The sequence below is a fragment of the Phascolarctos cinereus genome, unplaced genomic scaffold (genome assembly GCF_003287225.1).
Source record: "Phascolarctos cinereus isolate Bilbo 61053 unplaced genomic scaffold, phaCin_HiC Scaffold_1;HRSCAF=81, whole genome shotgun sequence".
Classification (NCBI taxonomy): domain Eukaryota; kingdom Metazoa; phylum Chordata; class Mammalia; order Diprotodontia; family Phascolarctidae; genus Phascolarctos; species Phascolarctos cinereus.
Window position 1 is genome coordinate 192,445,172 of NW_027555514.1, and position 18,135 is coordinate 192,463,306.

General features: G+C 39.8%; 1 protein-coding gene across 6 annotated transcripts in view; it reads left to right on the top strand.

Moving 5' to 3' along the window:
- The window catches only part of CRACR2A (calcium release activated channel regulator 2A), a 228,984-nt gene that overhangs the window by 135,948 nt on the left and 74,901 nt on the right, over nt 1-18,135 (top strand). For all 6 annotated transcript variants that reach the window (XM_078155925.1, XM_078155927.1, XM_021001581.2 and 3 more), the window contains one exon: nt 12,866-13,053. In XM_078155925.1, the coding sequence (XP_078012051.1) occupies nt 12,866-13,053 (188 nt within the window). The remainder of the gene's footprint in view (nt 1-12,865; nt 13,054-18,135) is intronic.

The window sequence follows — 18,135 nt, forward strand, 5'->3', positions numbered from 1 at the left end:
AGAAGTGTGATATACCTTCTAGGTATAACTGTAATTTTGTGTTTCAGAAGAAGCCTATTTAAAGAAAAAATATTTTTAGAAGGAAAAGCAAATCAGTTAGACCAAAGCTTCTAGTGTTGGATATTTGGTCAAGGAGGTATCACAGATATCTTTATCCAAAGTTTCCTATGACCTGGAGAAATAAGCACAGAAGAGTGGTAAAAACACTAATTTTTAGAGGCAGAAGAACTGGGTTTGAGTCTATATTCTGCCCTGTGTATTCTTGGCAAACCACTTAATAGCATGGGTCTTAAATAACATGTGGAGATTGAGTTACATGATCATTGAGGCACATTCTGACTCTCTTGTTGTGTTATTCTGTAAGGATGGATGTTTATTTGTGGTCCATGAAAGAACATTCAGAAGCCAATGTGGGGTCTCCCAAAAGAGTAGCAAGATACCATAGAAAAACCACTAGACTTAGAAGCTTAGGTGGTGCAATGGATAGAGCATTGGGTTGGGCCTGGAGTCAAGAAGTCCCAAATTTAAATCTAGCCTAAGATACTTACTAGCTGTGTGACCCTGGGCAAGTCACTTCACCTTTTCCTCAGTTTCCTCATTGGTAAAATGGTATTAATAATAGAACCTACCTTCCAGGATTGTTGTGAGGATCAAATGAGATAATATTTAAGTACTTAAAGCAGTGCCTGGCACATAGTAGGTGCTATATATATATATATATATATATATATATATATATATATGTTAGTTATAATTATTATTGGAATCTGGAGATGCAACTTCAAATCCCAACTTTGTTACTATCTGTGTTACCTTGAGCAAGTCACTCAAAATCTCTGAGCTCAGTTTATGTCTACAAAGTGGAGACCATAAGTAAATATGACTGTATATGTTTTATATATGTGTATATAGGCACAGAGAGATATTATATATGTCACACAATATAAAAGAAATATATGTATCTATATATATCATAGATACATAAATATATATGCATGTATATGTGTGTATATATATGTATATGTGTGTATATATATATATATAGATAGATATAGATATGTGTACAGGTGGGTAGTACAGTGGATAGAACACTGGACCTAGAGTTGGGAAGATCTGAGTTTAAATCTGGCCTTAGACACTTTCTAGCTGGTGACCCTAGGCAAGTCACTTAACCCCTGTTTGCCTCAGTTTTTCATCTGTAAAATGGAGACACACTGGAGAAGAAAATGGCAGAAAGATACTCTAGTATCTTTGCCAAGAAAGCCCAATGTAGAGTTGGACACAATTGAACAGCAACATAGATACATATATGTATGTATATATGTGCGTATATTGCATGTGGGCTAGGTAAAAGTTATTCTCTGAGTCTTCATCTTTTATTCTAAATGTCTAGGCAGAGGAATAAAAGGGCATCACTACTTAACATCTATTAAGCACCTACTGTGTATCTAGATTGAAACAGAGATGTAGATGTAGCTATACATATACCAGTATAGGAAACTTCTGGTGCAGAAACTCCCTCCACCAAAAGAGCTAGACCACTCGTCTGAAACTTCCAGTCTCAGAGAGTTGCCCGGGGCCCTGAAATGCCCAGTGATTTGCCCATGGTCTCAGAACTAGAAGGCATCAGAGAGGCAGGCCTTAGACCCAGTTCTTGACTCCATAGCAGGCCCTCAATTTGTGATGTAGGCTGCCTGTGGAATAGTGCCAGTTCTGGGACTATTTAACCTCCCAAGGCTGTTGAGAGGAAAGCATTTTGTAAATCTTAAAGCATGGTGAAAATGCTCATTTTTATTTTTCATGGTAGTGTCCTTTGTAGACAGGAATCTATGGAAAGGGCACTAGACGGGAGTCAGAAGTCTTAGGGTCAAGCCTCGCAGTGGCCACGTGCTCATTGTGTGGGCACGGACAAAGCATAGACAACTTTCTTAACATCTTTGAGCCCACGTTTCTTCATCTATAAAATGGGGGAGATAACACCTAGAATGCCAAAATCCCAGAGTTGTGGTAAGAATTAAATGAAATAAACTACATAAAGTCCTGGGTAAAATGCTATTATTATTGCAGGACGGTTATTAATAATAGCTTGCTTTCGCATGTGACACAGATAGAAAAAAGTTCTGAATGTTGAGTCAGCATAGGTTTGAGTCCTGACTGCTACTCACCAGCTGTGAGCACCTTGGGTTGGTCACTTTGTTGCTTGGGCCTCAGCTCTCTCCTTTATGAAATTAGGTGGTTAGGCTAGATGACCTCAATGGGCTCTTCTAGCCAACAGTGTGCTGCTATATATTTAACAACCAGCTCTCTAGGCTTTCAAATTTAATCTCCATTCTTAACATTCTCTCTACCACTTTCTTAAATCTAGACAGTGAACAACAACAAAAAATGAATCTTAATATGTAGCATTTGTCAATTTCTGAGATGTAAATGGTCCTATCAAAAATTTGATAAATTTAACAGCAAAATTTAACAATTAACAATTTAACAAAAATTTAACTAGCTCTTGCAAGCTAGTACAAGCTATCTCCAGCATGGCCCTGCTTCTAGCTCTAAATTCTATGATGCTTTGAATCAAGGAAAATGTATTTTCTGCATCTTCATCTTCTGTCCTAAGCCTCAGGCAAAGGAAGACAAAGGAATCATTCCCCAACACTTATCAAATACCTACTATCTGTAGAACACTATGCTAGGCAATGAGGGAGATAGAAAATGTATGACATGTTTGCTTTCCTCCTAATACTTATATTCTAGCTGGTGGAAGAAGTGAGACACCAGGAAAGATACCTAAAATACCTACTGTTCCATAACAAAAGACATTTGAGAGAGGCACAGTGCCTCATGAAGTCCAAGGAAGGAAACTAACAGATTCAAGGAGCCACGGAGGGTCCCTGGGAAAGCGTTCATCTGAGTTAAAGGATGGGTCAGAATTTAGTAATCTAAGAGAAGGAGAAAGGTCATTCTATGAGGTCAGCCTGAGCAAAGGCACAGATGGGGTGAGAGGACAAGGAAGGTCCAGGGAAGAAGAATGTGGTCCAACTGCTTAATTTGCCTTATCTGCAGTTGGAAACATATCTACCCTGGACAGACCCAGATGCAATCTGTCTGTGCTTTAGTTTGAATGGTGGGAAGCTATTTTTACCATCCAATCCCTTAGAAAGCCTTGCCAGTGCAGGAGCAGGCTGGTGTTTTGAGCTCTCAGGAAAAAGGACTGGTGGCTCGTGTCCAGGTCAGAGGCAGAATGGATTTAGATAAAAATTTAGAGAGAGGGGACTGTTTGGGTTCTTTGTTTCCCCAGCACTGCATGGGGTGTGTGTGTGTGTGTGTGTGTGTGTGTGTGTGTGTGTGTGTGTGTGTTCGTGTTCATATTTATGTAGTAAATACTTGATTGTTGTTTGTCCTTCGTTCTCAAAGAGGACCATGACATCAGGGAGGCGATGCCATGACATGCAAGTGTATTGGATTTAAATGGGGGAGGGCTGTGCAAAGTCACCAGCCTCATTTTCTCCTCCAGAACCATTTGGGTCTAGTGGCCAGATACAGATCAGGAGGACTGCAGATGGTCCAGGATGCAGTGGGGGACCTTGGCCTTTTCTTTTCTTTTCTTTTCTTTTCTTTTCTTTTCTTTTCTTTTCTTTTCTTTTCTTTTCTTTTCTTTTCTCTTCTTTTTTAATTAATGACACTAGGAGCTTACTTTAATTTTTTTTAGGGGTGGGTTTGTATTTATTTTAGTTTTCAATATTCACTTCCACAAGTTTTTGAGTTCCAAATTTCTCACCCCTCCCCCCACCCCAAGATGGCATGCACTCTGAGTACCCCTTCCCCTGGTCTGCCTTCTCTTCTATCTCTCCCCCCTCCCTTCTCTTATCCCCTTCCCCTTGTATTTTCCTGTAGAGCAGGATAGACTTCTGTACCCCATTTCCTGTATTTCTTATTTCCCAGTTGCATGTGAAAACATTTTTTTAAAACCATGTGTTTTTAAAACTTTGAGTTCCAAATTTTCTCCCTTCCTCCCTCCCCACCCACCCTCATTGAAAAGGCAAGCAACTCAATATAGGTTGTACATGTGCAGTTATGCAAAACACTTCCTTAGTAGACATGTTGTGAAAAACTAACTCTATTTCCCTTAATCCTATCCTGCCCTCCCATTTATTCTATTCTTTCTTTTGACCCTGTCCCTCCTCAGAAGTATTTGCTTCTGATTACCCTCTTTCCCAATCTGCCCTCCTCTCTATCATCCCCCTGCTCTCTTGTCCCCTTCTCCCCCTATTTTCCTGTAGGGTAAGACAGATTTCCATACCCAATTGAATGTGTATGTTATTCTCTCCTTAAGCCAAATCCTATGAGAATAAGATTCCTCATTCCCTCTCACCTTCCCCTGTTTCCCCTCCACTGTGAGAGACTTTTCTTTTCTGTGTTTTTTTTGTGAGATAATTTACCCCATTCTACCTCTCCCTTTCTTCTTCTCCGAGTATAATCCTCTCTCATCCCTTAATTTTATTCTCCAGATATGACCCCTTAATCTTCAACTCACCCTGTGCCCTCTATCTATCTATATATACATACATACAATTTTTTTCCTTCAACTACCCTAATACTGACAAAGTTCTCATGAGTTACAAATATCATCTTTCCATGCAGGAATGTAAACAGTTCAATCTTAATAAGTCTCTTATGATTTCTCTTTCCTGTTTACCTCTTCATGTTCCACTGGAGTCCTGTATTTGAAAGTCAAATTTTCTGTTTAGCTCTGGTCTTTTCATCAGGAATGCTTGAAAGTCCTCTATTTCACTGAATGACCATTTTTTCCCCTGAAGGATTATACTCAGTTTTGCTGGGTAGGTGATTCTTGGTTGTAATCCTATCTCCTTTGCCCTCCGGAATATTATATTCCATGCCCTGCGTCCTTTAATGTAGAAGCTGCTAAATCTTGTGTTATCCTGATTGTGTTTCCACAGTACTTGAATTGTTTCCTTCTGGCAGCTTGTAATATTTTCTCCTTGACCTGGGAACTCTGGAATTTGGCTACAATATTCCTAGGAGTTTTCCTTTGGGGATCTCTTTCAGGAGGAGATCTGTGGATTCTTTCAATTTCTATTTTGCCCTCTGGTTCTAAATATCAGGGCAGTTTTCCTTGATAATTTCTTGAAAGATGATGTCTAGGCTCTTTTTTTGATCATGGCTTTCAGATAGTCCAATAATTTTTAAATTCTCTCTCCTGGATCTATTTTCCAGGTCAGTTGTTTTTCCAATGAGATATTTCACATTGTTTTCTAATTTTTCATTCTTTTGGATTTGTTTTACAGTGTCTTGATTTCTCATAAAGTCACTGTCTTCCAATTGCTCTATTCTAATTTTTAAGGAAGTATTTTCTTCAGTAATCTTTTGGACTTCCTTTTCCATTTGGCCAGTTTTTCTTTTTAGGGCATTTTTCTCCTCATTGGCTTTTTGGACCTCTTTTGCCATTTGGGTTGGGCTATTTTTTAAGGTGTTATTTTCTTCAGTATTTTTTTGGGTCTCCTTTAGCAAGCCGTTGACTTGTTTTTCATGATTTTCTTGCATCACTCTCATTTCTCTTCCCAGTTTTTCCTCTACTTCCCTTACTTGCTTCTCAAAATCCTTTTTGAGCTCTTCCAAGGCCTGAGACTGATTCATATTTTTCTTGGAGGCTTTGGATGTAGGAGCTTTGACTTTGTTGTCTTCTTCTGGTTGTATATTTTGATCTTCTTTTTCACCAAAGTAAGATAATATAGTCTGACTCTTTTTGCGCTGCTTGCCCACGATCCCAGCCAATTACTTGAGTTTTAAGCTCCTTGTTAAGGTAAGAGTCTGTTTCCAATGTGGAGAGTGTACTGTCCCAAGCTTCAGGTTATTGCACAGCTGTTTTCAGAGATACTTGTAGGGACCTGTAAATTTTCAGTTCTTCCAAGGTGGTATGATAAGGGGTGAGGTGTTTACTCCTTTCCTGGCCTGTGACCACAAGTATTCCTTTCCGTCCTGTAACTGTGAGGAGGGATTCCTCTTCACAGCCACTACAAGGTCCACCACCCCAGCGCTTCTCCTCACCCAGCACTGCCGCCCAGAACTGTGACCCAGATCTACACACAGGCAAAGCAAGAGATTCCTGCCTCAGCACTGTCAAAGAGATCCCTGCAATCCCTTTCTGATCAGCCACTGGATTCCCCCTCAGTCTGTGGGCTGGAAGCTCGGGAAGCAGCTGCCCTCCCCCCCCCCAGCAGGCTCTTGGGGAATGGAGCTGAGACCCCGCCTTCCTCTCTGACCACCGATAGAAACAGAATTTTCCCACTTACCTTCTAAGTTGTCTTTGGCATTCGTGGATTGAGGAGTCTGGAAACCTCCACAGCTGCCCGTGATTCAGCCGTCTGAGGCCTGCTCCAGGTTTGCTGCGGCCTGCGCGCCCACGCTGCGCTGCGCTCCCAGCCCGGCACGATACACCTTTCTGATCAATCAACAGGTTGTCTTGGGCTGGAAATTTGTTTCACTCTGTCTTTTTGTGGGTTCTGCTACTTCAGAATTTGTTCAGAGCCATTTTTTATGAGTATTTGGAGGGGCTTGGGGGAGAGCTCAAGCAAGTCACTGCTTTCACTCCACCATCTTGGCTGCGCCCCGGACCTTGGCCTTTTCAGGCTAAGGTCTTTAACAGGTCTCAGTTTGACTGATAGACTGACTCAAAGACCATAGGATCACAGAGCCAGAGCTGGAAGTGGATGGTTTCATCTAACCGTCCTCATTTTGTAGATGAGAAAATGAAGCCCAGAGAGTTCACGTGAGGTCCCAAGGGTCACCCAGTGGCAGAACAAGGCTTTGGGCCCAGTTCCTGCTTTTCCATACATCTGACTATAGCAGGATGATTTGGGTAGCCTGATGCCTATACACCTTCATTTAGTGCTCTGCTACCACAACAGCTGTTTCATTTTCATCTTTGGGTCTCCAGCACAAAGCATGGTACCTGGCATATAGTAGGGGCTTAATAAATGTTTCTTTGAATGAGTGAATTAAGTGCTTACCACGTACAGGCAATGTGCTATGTATCGAGGATACAGAAACAAAATAGTTGTTGCTCTCTAAGGACTTATTTGATTGTTGGAGGTAGTGGAAGGGGAGACCATGGACTCAAAAAATGTTAACAGAAAATATGTACAAAGTCATTTCAAGGAAAGAAGGGCAGGAGTAACCTGGGGGGATTTGGACTGGCTTCCTGAAGGAGGTGGCCCTTGAGCAGAACTTTTCTTTAAAACTTATTTTATTTTTAATTTGTGGAATAAAATAAGCATTTCCATAACATAGTATAATAAAAAGGTGATTGCACAGAAACTACAAATCTACTATGCACATCTTGCTATTCATTTTAAATATACAACATTATCATGTAATTTTTTTTATTCTTCTCTCCCCCCCTTTAGAGATAGCCATCATTAGACACAAATATATATATGTATATGTATATGTGTGTGTGTATATATATATATATATACATATATATATATATACTTATATATATGTATACACACATACATACACACACACACATATCAGCTCTTTCTCTGGATGCAAATAGCTTCTTTCTTCATATGTAATTAATTTGAATTTTGAAGGAAGCCAAGGATTCCAAGGGGAGGAGGCAGAACATTCCAGGCATGTGGGACAGTTGCTCTCAAGGCTCTGAGACAGGTTGTATACAGTGTTATATGCAGTGAACAAGTTGTGGTATATGATCGTGATGGCATGCTACTATGCTGTAAGAAATTATGAACTTGATGATCTTGGAAAAACATGGATAGACTTGCACAAAATAATGAAGAGTAAAATGACCAGAATCAAGAAAATGTTGTTTACAGTAACAGCAATATTTTTTTTGTTTTGTTTTTTGGGTTTGGTTTTTTTTGGATGAGGCAATTGGGGTTAGGTGACTTGCCCAGGGTTACACAGCTAGTAAGTGTTATGTGTCTGAGGCCAGATTTGAACTCAGGTTCTCCTGACTCCAGGGCCAGTGCTGTATTCACTGCACCACCTAGCTGCCCCTAGCAATATTATTTTAAGAATAACTTTGAGTCAATAATTCATTTTGATTATTATAAATTTCTAGATTAACTATAAAAGATATAGAAAGGAAGACCCTATCTGCATCCAGAGAAAGAACTGATAAATAGAAGCATATATAGAATTATTTTACACACACACACACATTTTTGTCTGATGGTAGCCATCTCTAGGGCAGGGGGAGGGAAGAAAGAAAAAGGGAAAAAAAGAAATTTATATAACAACTTTATTATAAATTTAAAAGGAATAGCAAGTTGTACCTAATAGATTGCAGTTTCATGTGTAATCATCTTTTTATTATGCTATATTATAGAAATGCTTGTTTTATTCCATAAATTAAAAATATATTCAGTGAACATCTCATGGACAAAGGCAGAGTGCATGAAGTTAACTGACATGCCAGAAGCCAAGAAAGGAGGCCGGGGCCAGATTGTGAAGGGCTTGAAAAGCCAAACTGAAGAGCTTGCACTTTCTCCTAGAGGTAAGAGTGAGTCATTGCTTCTTCTTGAGCAGTGGAGTGACATCATGAGAACCTTGCTTGGGGAATATCAGTGTGGCAGCTGGGTGGAGGATAGATTGGAGAGGGAAGAGAAGGCTGGGGAACCAATCAGGAGGCTGTTGCTGCTGTCCAGGTGGCAGACGATGAAGGCCCAAACCAAGGTGGTTATGGTGTGAGAGGAGAGGAGGGGACAGATGTTGTCTCAGCAGAAATGACATGACTTAGCAACCATTTGGAAATGAGGGCTGAGAGAGAGAGAAAAGTCAAGTGTTAATAAGTGCTTATGTAAAGGGCAGCTTGCTCTTTGTCATGGTCTGGGGCTATCTCCCTTTTCTTCTTCTCTTTATTCCTATTATACATGAAGTTTTTGCCAATTAGATTTATCTATTAAATGAATGATGGCAATGCTATTTAATTACTAAATGCTTGCCTAATTACCCAAAAGCCCCTGAGGAATCTTCCAGAACTCCTTGTTATTCTCATCTTTGTCTCTCTTCCACCAGCCACATTAATTACACCAGTTCTTTTTATATTATATTTTTAATTGCACAATTCTTTGTCTAGTGAAAAGGTGGAAGATATACAGAGATAGTCAACTGGTAGAGAGAGGTTGAAGGATCACATTTCTGTGGCACCTTATTGCTTACCAAGTCCTTTCCCCCACCCTGGAAAGGAGGTAGAAAAGGTGGTCTTCAGATTATTTTATACTGCATTTTCTATATTAGGAAGTGAGGTGATTTGAGTGAATGAATGAATGAAGCATTAATGGAGCACTTACTACCTGCAAGGCATTGTACTAAGTATATAAGTACATATATATATATATATATATATATAAAGAATACATATAAAAATCACAACGCTGATCTCAAGGAGCTCACACACTAATGGAGCAGACAACCCAAATGGAAGGCTTCATCCAAAAGGTCATGCAGCTGTTGAGTGACAGGTCTGGGATTTGAACCCAGGACAGCAGGACATAGAGAAAAGGGCACTGTTCTTAGAGTCAGAAGGCCTGGGTTTGTTGTCATTCTCATTTGTCCTTTGTTCTCAAAGAGGACCGTGACATCAGGGAGGTGGTGCCATGACATGCAAATGAATTGGATTTAAGTGAGGGAGGGCTGTGCAGAGTCCCAGATCTAGCACTTGCTAGCTGTGGGATTCTGGGAAAGTCACTTAACTTTTTTCATCCTCTATTTCAATTGTAAAAATGATGGAAATAACATTTGCTCAACATCATGAGGCTGCTGTTGGGAAAACTTCAAGTGTTATGTAAATATGAGTTACTAATATTATCGTTATCCAAGTTCAGTGATTTTTCCTCTTACCACTCTAAGTGGTTTAAGGATAGAGGAAAAGGATCACAGCATTTAGAGCTAGACCTAGTCCAGGGGTGGGGAACCTGCAGCCTTGAGGCCACATATAGCCTCAAGGCTGCAGGTAGTCCAACTCCCTCATTTAATAAGGAAAATGGCATCCAGAGAGGTAGCAGTGACTTGTCCCAGATCACTCAGGTAGGATTAGACATTGGGAGAGGATCTCAGAACTTCTAGCCCAACTCTCTCATTTTACAGATGTGGAAACTGAGGCCCAGGGAGGTGAAGGTCACACAGGTAATAAGTAGCAGGACAAGGATTCAAACCTGAGTCCTTGAACTCTAAATCCGTTACTCATTCCATGATGCCTCTCTTTAAATATGCTTAGATTGGTGGGCAGAGCCAAGATGGTAGGGTAAAAGCAGGGACTTGCTTGAGCTGTCCCCCACACTCCTCCAAATACCTGTAAAAAATGACTCTAAACAAATCCTAGATCAGTAGAACCTACAAAAACACAGAGTGAAACAAATTTCTAGCCCAAGACAACCTGGATGGTTGAGTGAAAGTTCTGTTGCACCAGGCTGGGAGAGGGGCACAGTTCTACCTCTCCCTTTCTCCTTCTCCTAATACAATCCTCCGTCACCCCTTAATTTTATTTTTTAGATACTAACCCTTCATATTCAACTCACCCTGGTCCCTCTGTCTATATACATATATGTGTGTATGTGTATATGTGTGTGTGTATATATATATATATATATATATATATATACACACACATATATATGTATATGTATATATATGTGTGTGTGTGTATGTATATATATATATATACATATACATATATATGTGTGTGTATATATATATATATACATATATATATACATATATATATATATATATATATAATATATATATATATATATATATTCCCTCCAACTACCCTAATACTGAGAAAGATCTCACAAGTTACAAATATCATCTTTCCATGTAGGAATGTAAACAGTTCAACTTTAATAAGTTCCTTATGATTTCTCTTTCCTGTTTACCTTTTCATGCTTCTCTTGAGTCTTGTATTTGAAAGTCAAATTTTGTGTTCAACGCTGGTCTTTTCATCAATAATGCTTGAAAGTCCTCTATTTTGTTGAATGCCCGTTTTTCCACCTGAAGGATGACACTCAGTTTTTCTGGGCAGGTGATTCTTGGCTATAATCCTATCTCCTTTGACCTCTGGAATATCCTATTCCAAGCCTTTAATGTAGAAGCTGCTAAATCTTGTGTTATCCTGATTTTCTTTCCACAGTACTTGAATTGTTTCTTTCTGGATGCTTGCACAATTTTCTCCTTGACCTGGGAACTCTGGATTTTGCTATAATATTCCTTGGAGTTTTCCTTTTGGGATCTCTTTTAGGAGGTGATCAGTGGATTCTTTCAATTTCTATTTTGCCCTCTGGTTCTAAAATATCAGAGCAGTTTTCCGTGATAATTTCTTGAAAGATGCTGTCTAGGCTCTTTTTTTGATCATGGTTTTCAGGTAGTCCAATAATTTTTAAATTATTTCTCCTGGATCTATTTTCCAGGTCAATTATTTTTCCAATGAGATATTTCACATTGTCTTCTATTTTATCATTCTTTTGGTTTTATTTTATAATTTCTTGATGTAAAGAACAATTAGAACTAATGGGAGGAACCACGAGAATGAGGCAATAAAACAAAACAACAAAGGAAAAGGAAAGCAAATAGTATGCTTCCATCTGCCTTCAGACTCCATAGTTCTTTCTCTGGGTAGCATTTTCCATCTTGAGTCTTTTGGAGTTGTCTTACATCTTTGCATTGCTGAGAAGAGCCAAGTCTATCAAAGTCAGTTATCGCACAGTGTAGCTGTTATTGTGTATATTGTCCTGGTTCTGCTCATTGCATTCAGCATCAGACCATACAGATCTTTCCAGGTTTTTCTGAAGTCTGCCTGCTCATCATTTCTTATAGCACAAGAGTATTCCATTACATTCATATACCACAACTTGTTCAGCCATTCCCTGATTGATGGGCATCCCCTCAATTTCCAATTCTTTGCCACCACAAAAAGGACTACTATAAATATTTTTGTACATGTGGGTCCTTTTCCCATTTTTATGATCTTTTTGAGATACAGACCTTGAGGTGGTATTGCTAGGTCAGAGATTATGCACAATTTCATAGCCCTTTGGGCATAGTTCCAAATTGTTCTCCAGAATGGTTGGATCATTTCACAACTCCACCGATAATGCATTAGTGTTCCAATTTTCCCACATCTCCAACATTTATCATTTTCTTGTTTTGTCATGTTAATATGGAAGCATAGTATTTGCTCTCCTTTTCCTTTTTTGTTTTGTTTTATTGCTTCATTCTCATGGTTCCTCCCATTAGTTCTAATGGTTCTTTATATCATGACTAATGGGAAAATATGTTTAACAAGAATGTATAAGTAGAGCCTGTATCAGGTTATGTGCCATTTTGGTGGGGGGAAGAGAGAGAGGGGGAGAAAATTTAAAATTCAAATCTTATGAAAGTGAATGTTGAAAACTAAAAATAAATTAATTATTTTTTAAAAATAAAAAAAGAGAAGGATAAAGAAAAGGATTTAATGCACCTACTCAAACCTAAGGATGGTGTTTCACTCCTAATTGTTCTCTGCCCCAGTGCTAGCAGATTTTAAGTTCAACCCTTGAAAGAATATCCTGTCACGACTGAAGGATAGAGAATTCCCTTTTCTAGAGATTGAATAGGTCTGCCTGGGCTGATTTACTCAAGTCTTTCCTGGACACAAAGGAATGGATGAAAGGATTTCTTTCCTACATGAAGATATGGGTGTAAAATAGGGAATAGAATAATCTGAGTTAATAACAAGGGGAGAGGGTGAGGCCTGAGATGTCTGTCTGTTTTGGGGTGGAGGGTGGCTGAGAGGGTCTGACTGACTTGTCTTTTTCTCCTGACCTCTGTTACCCCTTTCTAGCTGGAAGGTCAGTTCATGGCCCTCAACAATGACAAGCATGAAACCAAAGCAGAGAACACTAAACTTAAACTCACCAACCAGGAATTGGCCGAGGAATTAGAGAGGACCTCGAGTGAGCTCCAGTATGCTCAGCTGCAGCTGGAGAGTCTGCAGAAAGAGTCCTGCAAGCTGCAAGAGGAGAAGGAGATGTGAGTGGTGAGCTAACAGGCAAATCATGTCGCCTGGCCTCAGACTACATCTCACATGCCAAGTCCACCTTTCACCTATATGCCCATCAAAAGTTAGCCATCTTGGGGCAGCTAGGTGGTGTAGTGGATAGAGCACTGGCCCTGAAGTCAGGAAGACCTGAGTTCAAATCCGGCCTCATACCAAACACTTGACACTTACTAGCTGCATGAACCTGAGCAAGTCACTTAACCCCAATTGTTTTTTAAAAAAAAGTTAGCCATCTTGTGTCTTGTGGAATAGAGGCCCTTCTTCCTGCCTTCCAAGATTATAACTCATTATCTGATCAACGAATTGATCTAATGTTAATGGTTATTCGTGAATCAATGTTTTACCTTCTTGAAGACATAAAGCCTTAACTAGGGGTGTGCTGGAGCCCAGTCATATTGTTAAATTCAAAGGGAAAGCTGATTGTTAAATTCAGTGGGAGCATTTATACCTCAGTAATCAGCAAATGATACCAATCAGGGCTTGGTTTCTTGTTCTGTTGATTGTCTAGAATCTAGACTTAAGAAAGTGATGAGGAAAATATTAACAATGCAGGTTACACTTAAAAGTATAGTTATCCCTTCCATATTACGGGGGCTAGAGGCATGGGGCCCTTGAAATCTGGAAAATCCATGTAAAGTTTTTGGGCCCCCCTTTTGTACTAGAGAAGAAGTCTGAATTTTTTCTTTTTTCTTTTATGGGATGTTTACAGTACCTTATTGTAAAATTTGAGTTGGTATTCTACAATACTATACATATTTATGCATTTCTGAGATTCTAAACTTTTTCTGTGTCATCTGCTGGCTTTTGCATGTCATTTGCAGCTTCTGCAAAACTCCCCAAAATTCCCATTTAATTTCTCATGCCGACCTGAGATATATCAAAACCGAGATGGAGAAACTTGAAATATGGAAAGGATAACTGTATATCCTGCAGTCATTGTTAAACCTTTACCAATTCACCCTTGGCCTTAGCTCAAGACAGTATGAAAAGCTGGAAAGAGACTGGAATGAGAATCAGAAGATGGGAGGAAGTTATAGCCCCTGCTTTGCTGTATGGGTTCTGAATTCCTAACATGAAATCTTAGGTTCGGAAAGCAGGTCATTGCCTTTATATGAGAGAGGCGGTATGGTGCAGTAAAATGAGCATTGGATTCAGAGTCAGGAGAATCAAGACCTGCTCTGCCACTAATTAGCTGTGTGACCTTAGACAAATTATTTCACTTCCTCCAGCCTTGGTGTCCTCATCTGTAAAATGTCCCTTCTGGCTCTTTCTATGGTTCTAAAATCTAAATCTATTGCCCAACCACCCCCACCTCTCTTTCTCACCTGCAGCTTAAATTTCCACAGGATAATCAGTCAGTGAATACCTGGGCAGCCTCTGAAGTTTTTTAAGCAGAGTAATAGAAGGATCACCCCTCTACACTGGTGACTACATAGAAGATGGATCAGAGAAGGAAAAGACTGAAGACAGGAAGATGAATTAGGCCATTATTATAATGGCTTAGGCAAGAAATAAAGAGGGCCTGAATTAGGATGGTGGCAGTGTAACTGGAGGGGAGGAGACATGTAAGATGTAGATGTATTTTTTTTTATTCTTTTGTAAACTCCTTAGGTCAGAGACTAGCTCTGTCAGTGTTTAGCTCAGTGCTTAGTCTGTATAGTCAAAGCTATAGTTTTCCAGTAGCAATGTATGGCTGTGAGAAGTGAACTATTAGGAAAGCTGTTCTAATTGCGGTGCTGGAGAAAGAAGACTTTTGAGAGTCCCTTGGACAGCAAGGAGAGCAAATCAGTCAACACTTAAGTAAATTAATTCAGATGATTCACTAGAAGGTCAAATACTGAAGCTTCAGTGCTTTGGCCATATAGTGAAAAGATGAAACTCATTGGAAAAGACCCTCAAGTTGGGAAAGATTGAAGCCAAAAAGAAAAGGGTTTTGCAGAGGATGAGATGGATAGATAGTGTCAGAGAAACAGTGAACACGAACTTGGACAGACTTTGAGAGGTAGTGGAGGATAGAACGGCCTGGAGTGATGTGGTCCACAAGCTCATGAAGAGTTGAGCACAACTGAATGACTGAACAACAACTATCCCATAGTAGTTTAATGTTTGTTAAACTGAATAGTAGAAAATAAATATGAGGTCTGGGAGCCAGAAAGCCCTGTATTTGAGTTTGGACTCTTTCACTGATAAACTCTTTTGGGCAAACCGTTTCACTTTACTAACTTCAGCTTTCTTATCTGTAGAATGGGCACAATGAATGAGATAAAATCTAAGGTCCTTCCTAGTTCTAGCATTTGTAGAAGAGATCTAAGCAGGAGTTAATACTCCAGGAAACCCATCTTGACATCAATCTTCACTCACCTAAGATCAGGAAAGAATAAAAACAGAAGAGGCAGCCCCAGACCTACAATGATTACCTTAGGAAAAGTCATGGTGACAGGGTGAGGGACAAGATGAGAGAACCTTTTCCCTGCTTCTCCTGGGAATTTTCAGAGCTATATGAAGCTAGCTGGAGGGTCAAAGCAAGAGAGGGCTGGGAGTGGACAGTTTTTCAAAGGTTCCCTGAATCATCTGCTCTTCCTGTTCAATGGTTCACAGGGGGATCATCTTAAAATGACAGACCCCTCTGCACTGACTCATGCACATGGCAGCTCAGAAGCAGGAAGGTGGCTCTATACAACTGCTGGTGACAAGTGACACTTGGAATACAAAGACAAAAATGTCACAGACCCTGCCCTCAAGAAGCTTAAAGCTAAACCACGCAAAAAAATATATAAACCCAATAGAAAAAAAAAATCTAAGACAGATATATAATCACAATTTCAAATTTGGAAGTGGCCTCAGAGGCCTAAAAAGCATGCTTTCTACAAGCTACCTGACAAGTATTTATTCGATTATTTACATCATTTCAGGGGCAGCTAGGTGACCAAGGGGATAGAGTTCTAGGCCTGGAGTCAGGAAGACTTGTGTTCAAATCCAGCCTCATAGTTATTAGCTGTGTGACCTTGGGCAAGTCATTTAACCTCTAGTTACCTCAGTTTCCTCATCTGAAAGTAGGGATAATAGTAGTACCTACTTCCCAGGGTTGTTGTGAGGATCAATTGAGATAATATTTTGTAAAGTATTTAGCACAGTTCCTGGTATTATAAAATGTTAGCTGTTACCATTATTGAAACAAATAAACAAGAAAGGAAACCATACAAAGTCTCTTTTGACTCTTGATGACTAATCATCTTGGAGGCAGCCCAGGTCCCTGGATAACCATCAAGAGATCCCTATGCCCTTAGACTTCCTGGGAGGAATACCCAGAAGACCTAAGTCCATGCCCTGCAATCTCATCATATTGATTGAGGCAGGCCATCCCTATTTATATACATTGAGATCAGGAAACTTCTCAGAGAGATATAATGACTGGTTCATGTCACATAGATCCAGTGTGATTTCCACTAATTTAAATGATACCTGATCATGTTGAAGATGATAATTTGTGAAGGTCAGAGTTGGGATCAAAGAGTGAGAAATCGTTCTCCTCCTCCTCCTCTTTTCTTCCCCTTCCCTTCTCCTTCTCTTGACATTTGTATTTAACTAATATCTCACAAATGGATGTACTTTTCCTTTTTGATTATTTATTTAGCTATCCCGGCAGACATCTTCAGTATCACAGTTTTCACCAATGAAAGTCAGTTTCTCTCCTTTTTTTTTCCTTTTTATTTTTTATATCTTCAACTGTTGGCTCGGTGCCTGCCAGTGGGCAGCGAGCATTGGGTGATGTGATAACGAGGCAGCAGGCAGGTGCACGGACAGACGCTCTTTGGCAGAGCCCAGGCCTAAGGTCTCTGCCGAGCTTTTTTCCCCCATTCTCTTTATAATAGAATATCATCCTCCAGGCAGAACCTCTCTGGGGAGAGGGGGTTCAGGAGGGGGCCAAGGAGACTTGGGAAGGAGTCAGAAGGAAAGGTGGAGGGTGAAAGTTGATAGGGCTGGAGCAGCCTGCCTAAGTGCTATACCAATCAGGGCAGAATCCTCAAGACAGGCAGGTATCTGGGGACCCAGTTTGGATAATGGAAAACACATTGCTTTCCACTCAAGTTCAAATTAAATATCATGGTAATAAAACATTAGGAATTTCCAACTCTACAGGATACAGGGAGGTTTTGTTGCATAATTCGGATTGTCTGAAGTGAGCTAGAGTTTGATTTGTTTGCCGTTATTGCACATCAACTCTCTAATTATTGCCTAATTGTAGAGGAGAATTCTAGAGGGATTATGGGAGGTGGGGAGAGAGAGAGAGACTCCTCCGTGTAGACCTCCAGAAGAATCAAGTTATTATCAGATCCCTCCCTTTTCCATCACTTTCTCCTTCTGCCACCACAGGCTTCCTTACCATTGTCCTACTATGGCCTTACTGCAGAGAGGATACAGGGACCTCTTCTGCACCATCACCACTACCTGGGTGGGGATTGTTACATTCTGTATTTGTATTAATGAATGAATAAATGAATGAATGAAAAAGCATGTATTAACCACTCACTGTCCCATGGTCCCAGGGTAAGGTTCTCAGGCCAAGCAGATAGTAATGCATCCTCTTTAATGTCATTTCCACCGAGAAAATTATATCAGTTTCTGATCGTGAACCATTGACAGTAGCAAGCACTTTGGTGGTAAGAACTTTCTTTTCTGCATTTTCAGTAGATTCAGTAGTTCCAGCTGCAATGTCTGCAGAAGCAATTGCCAGAGCACATCTCCGTATCTCCTAGACACATATAGGAACTGTATGAATACAATTATAAAACACTATTTATGCTAATACAGGCTGACCCAAATAATTGAGAAAATATTAATTGCTCATAGGTAGGCCAAGCCAAAAAAATAAAAATTATACTACGTAAATTAATTTGCTTATTCACTGTCACACCAAACTATCAAAGGATTACTTTGTAAAACTAGAAAAAAATAACAAAATTCATATGGTAGAACAAAGAGTGGGAAAGAAAGGGACCTATCAGTACCAGATCTCAAAATATACTACAAAAGTTATCATTAAATAATTTGAT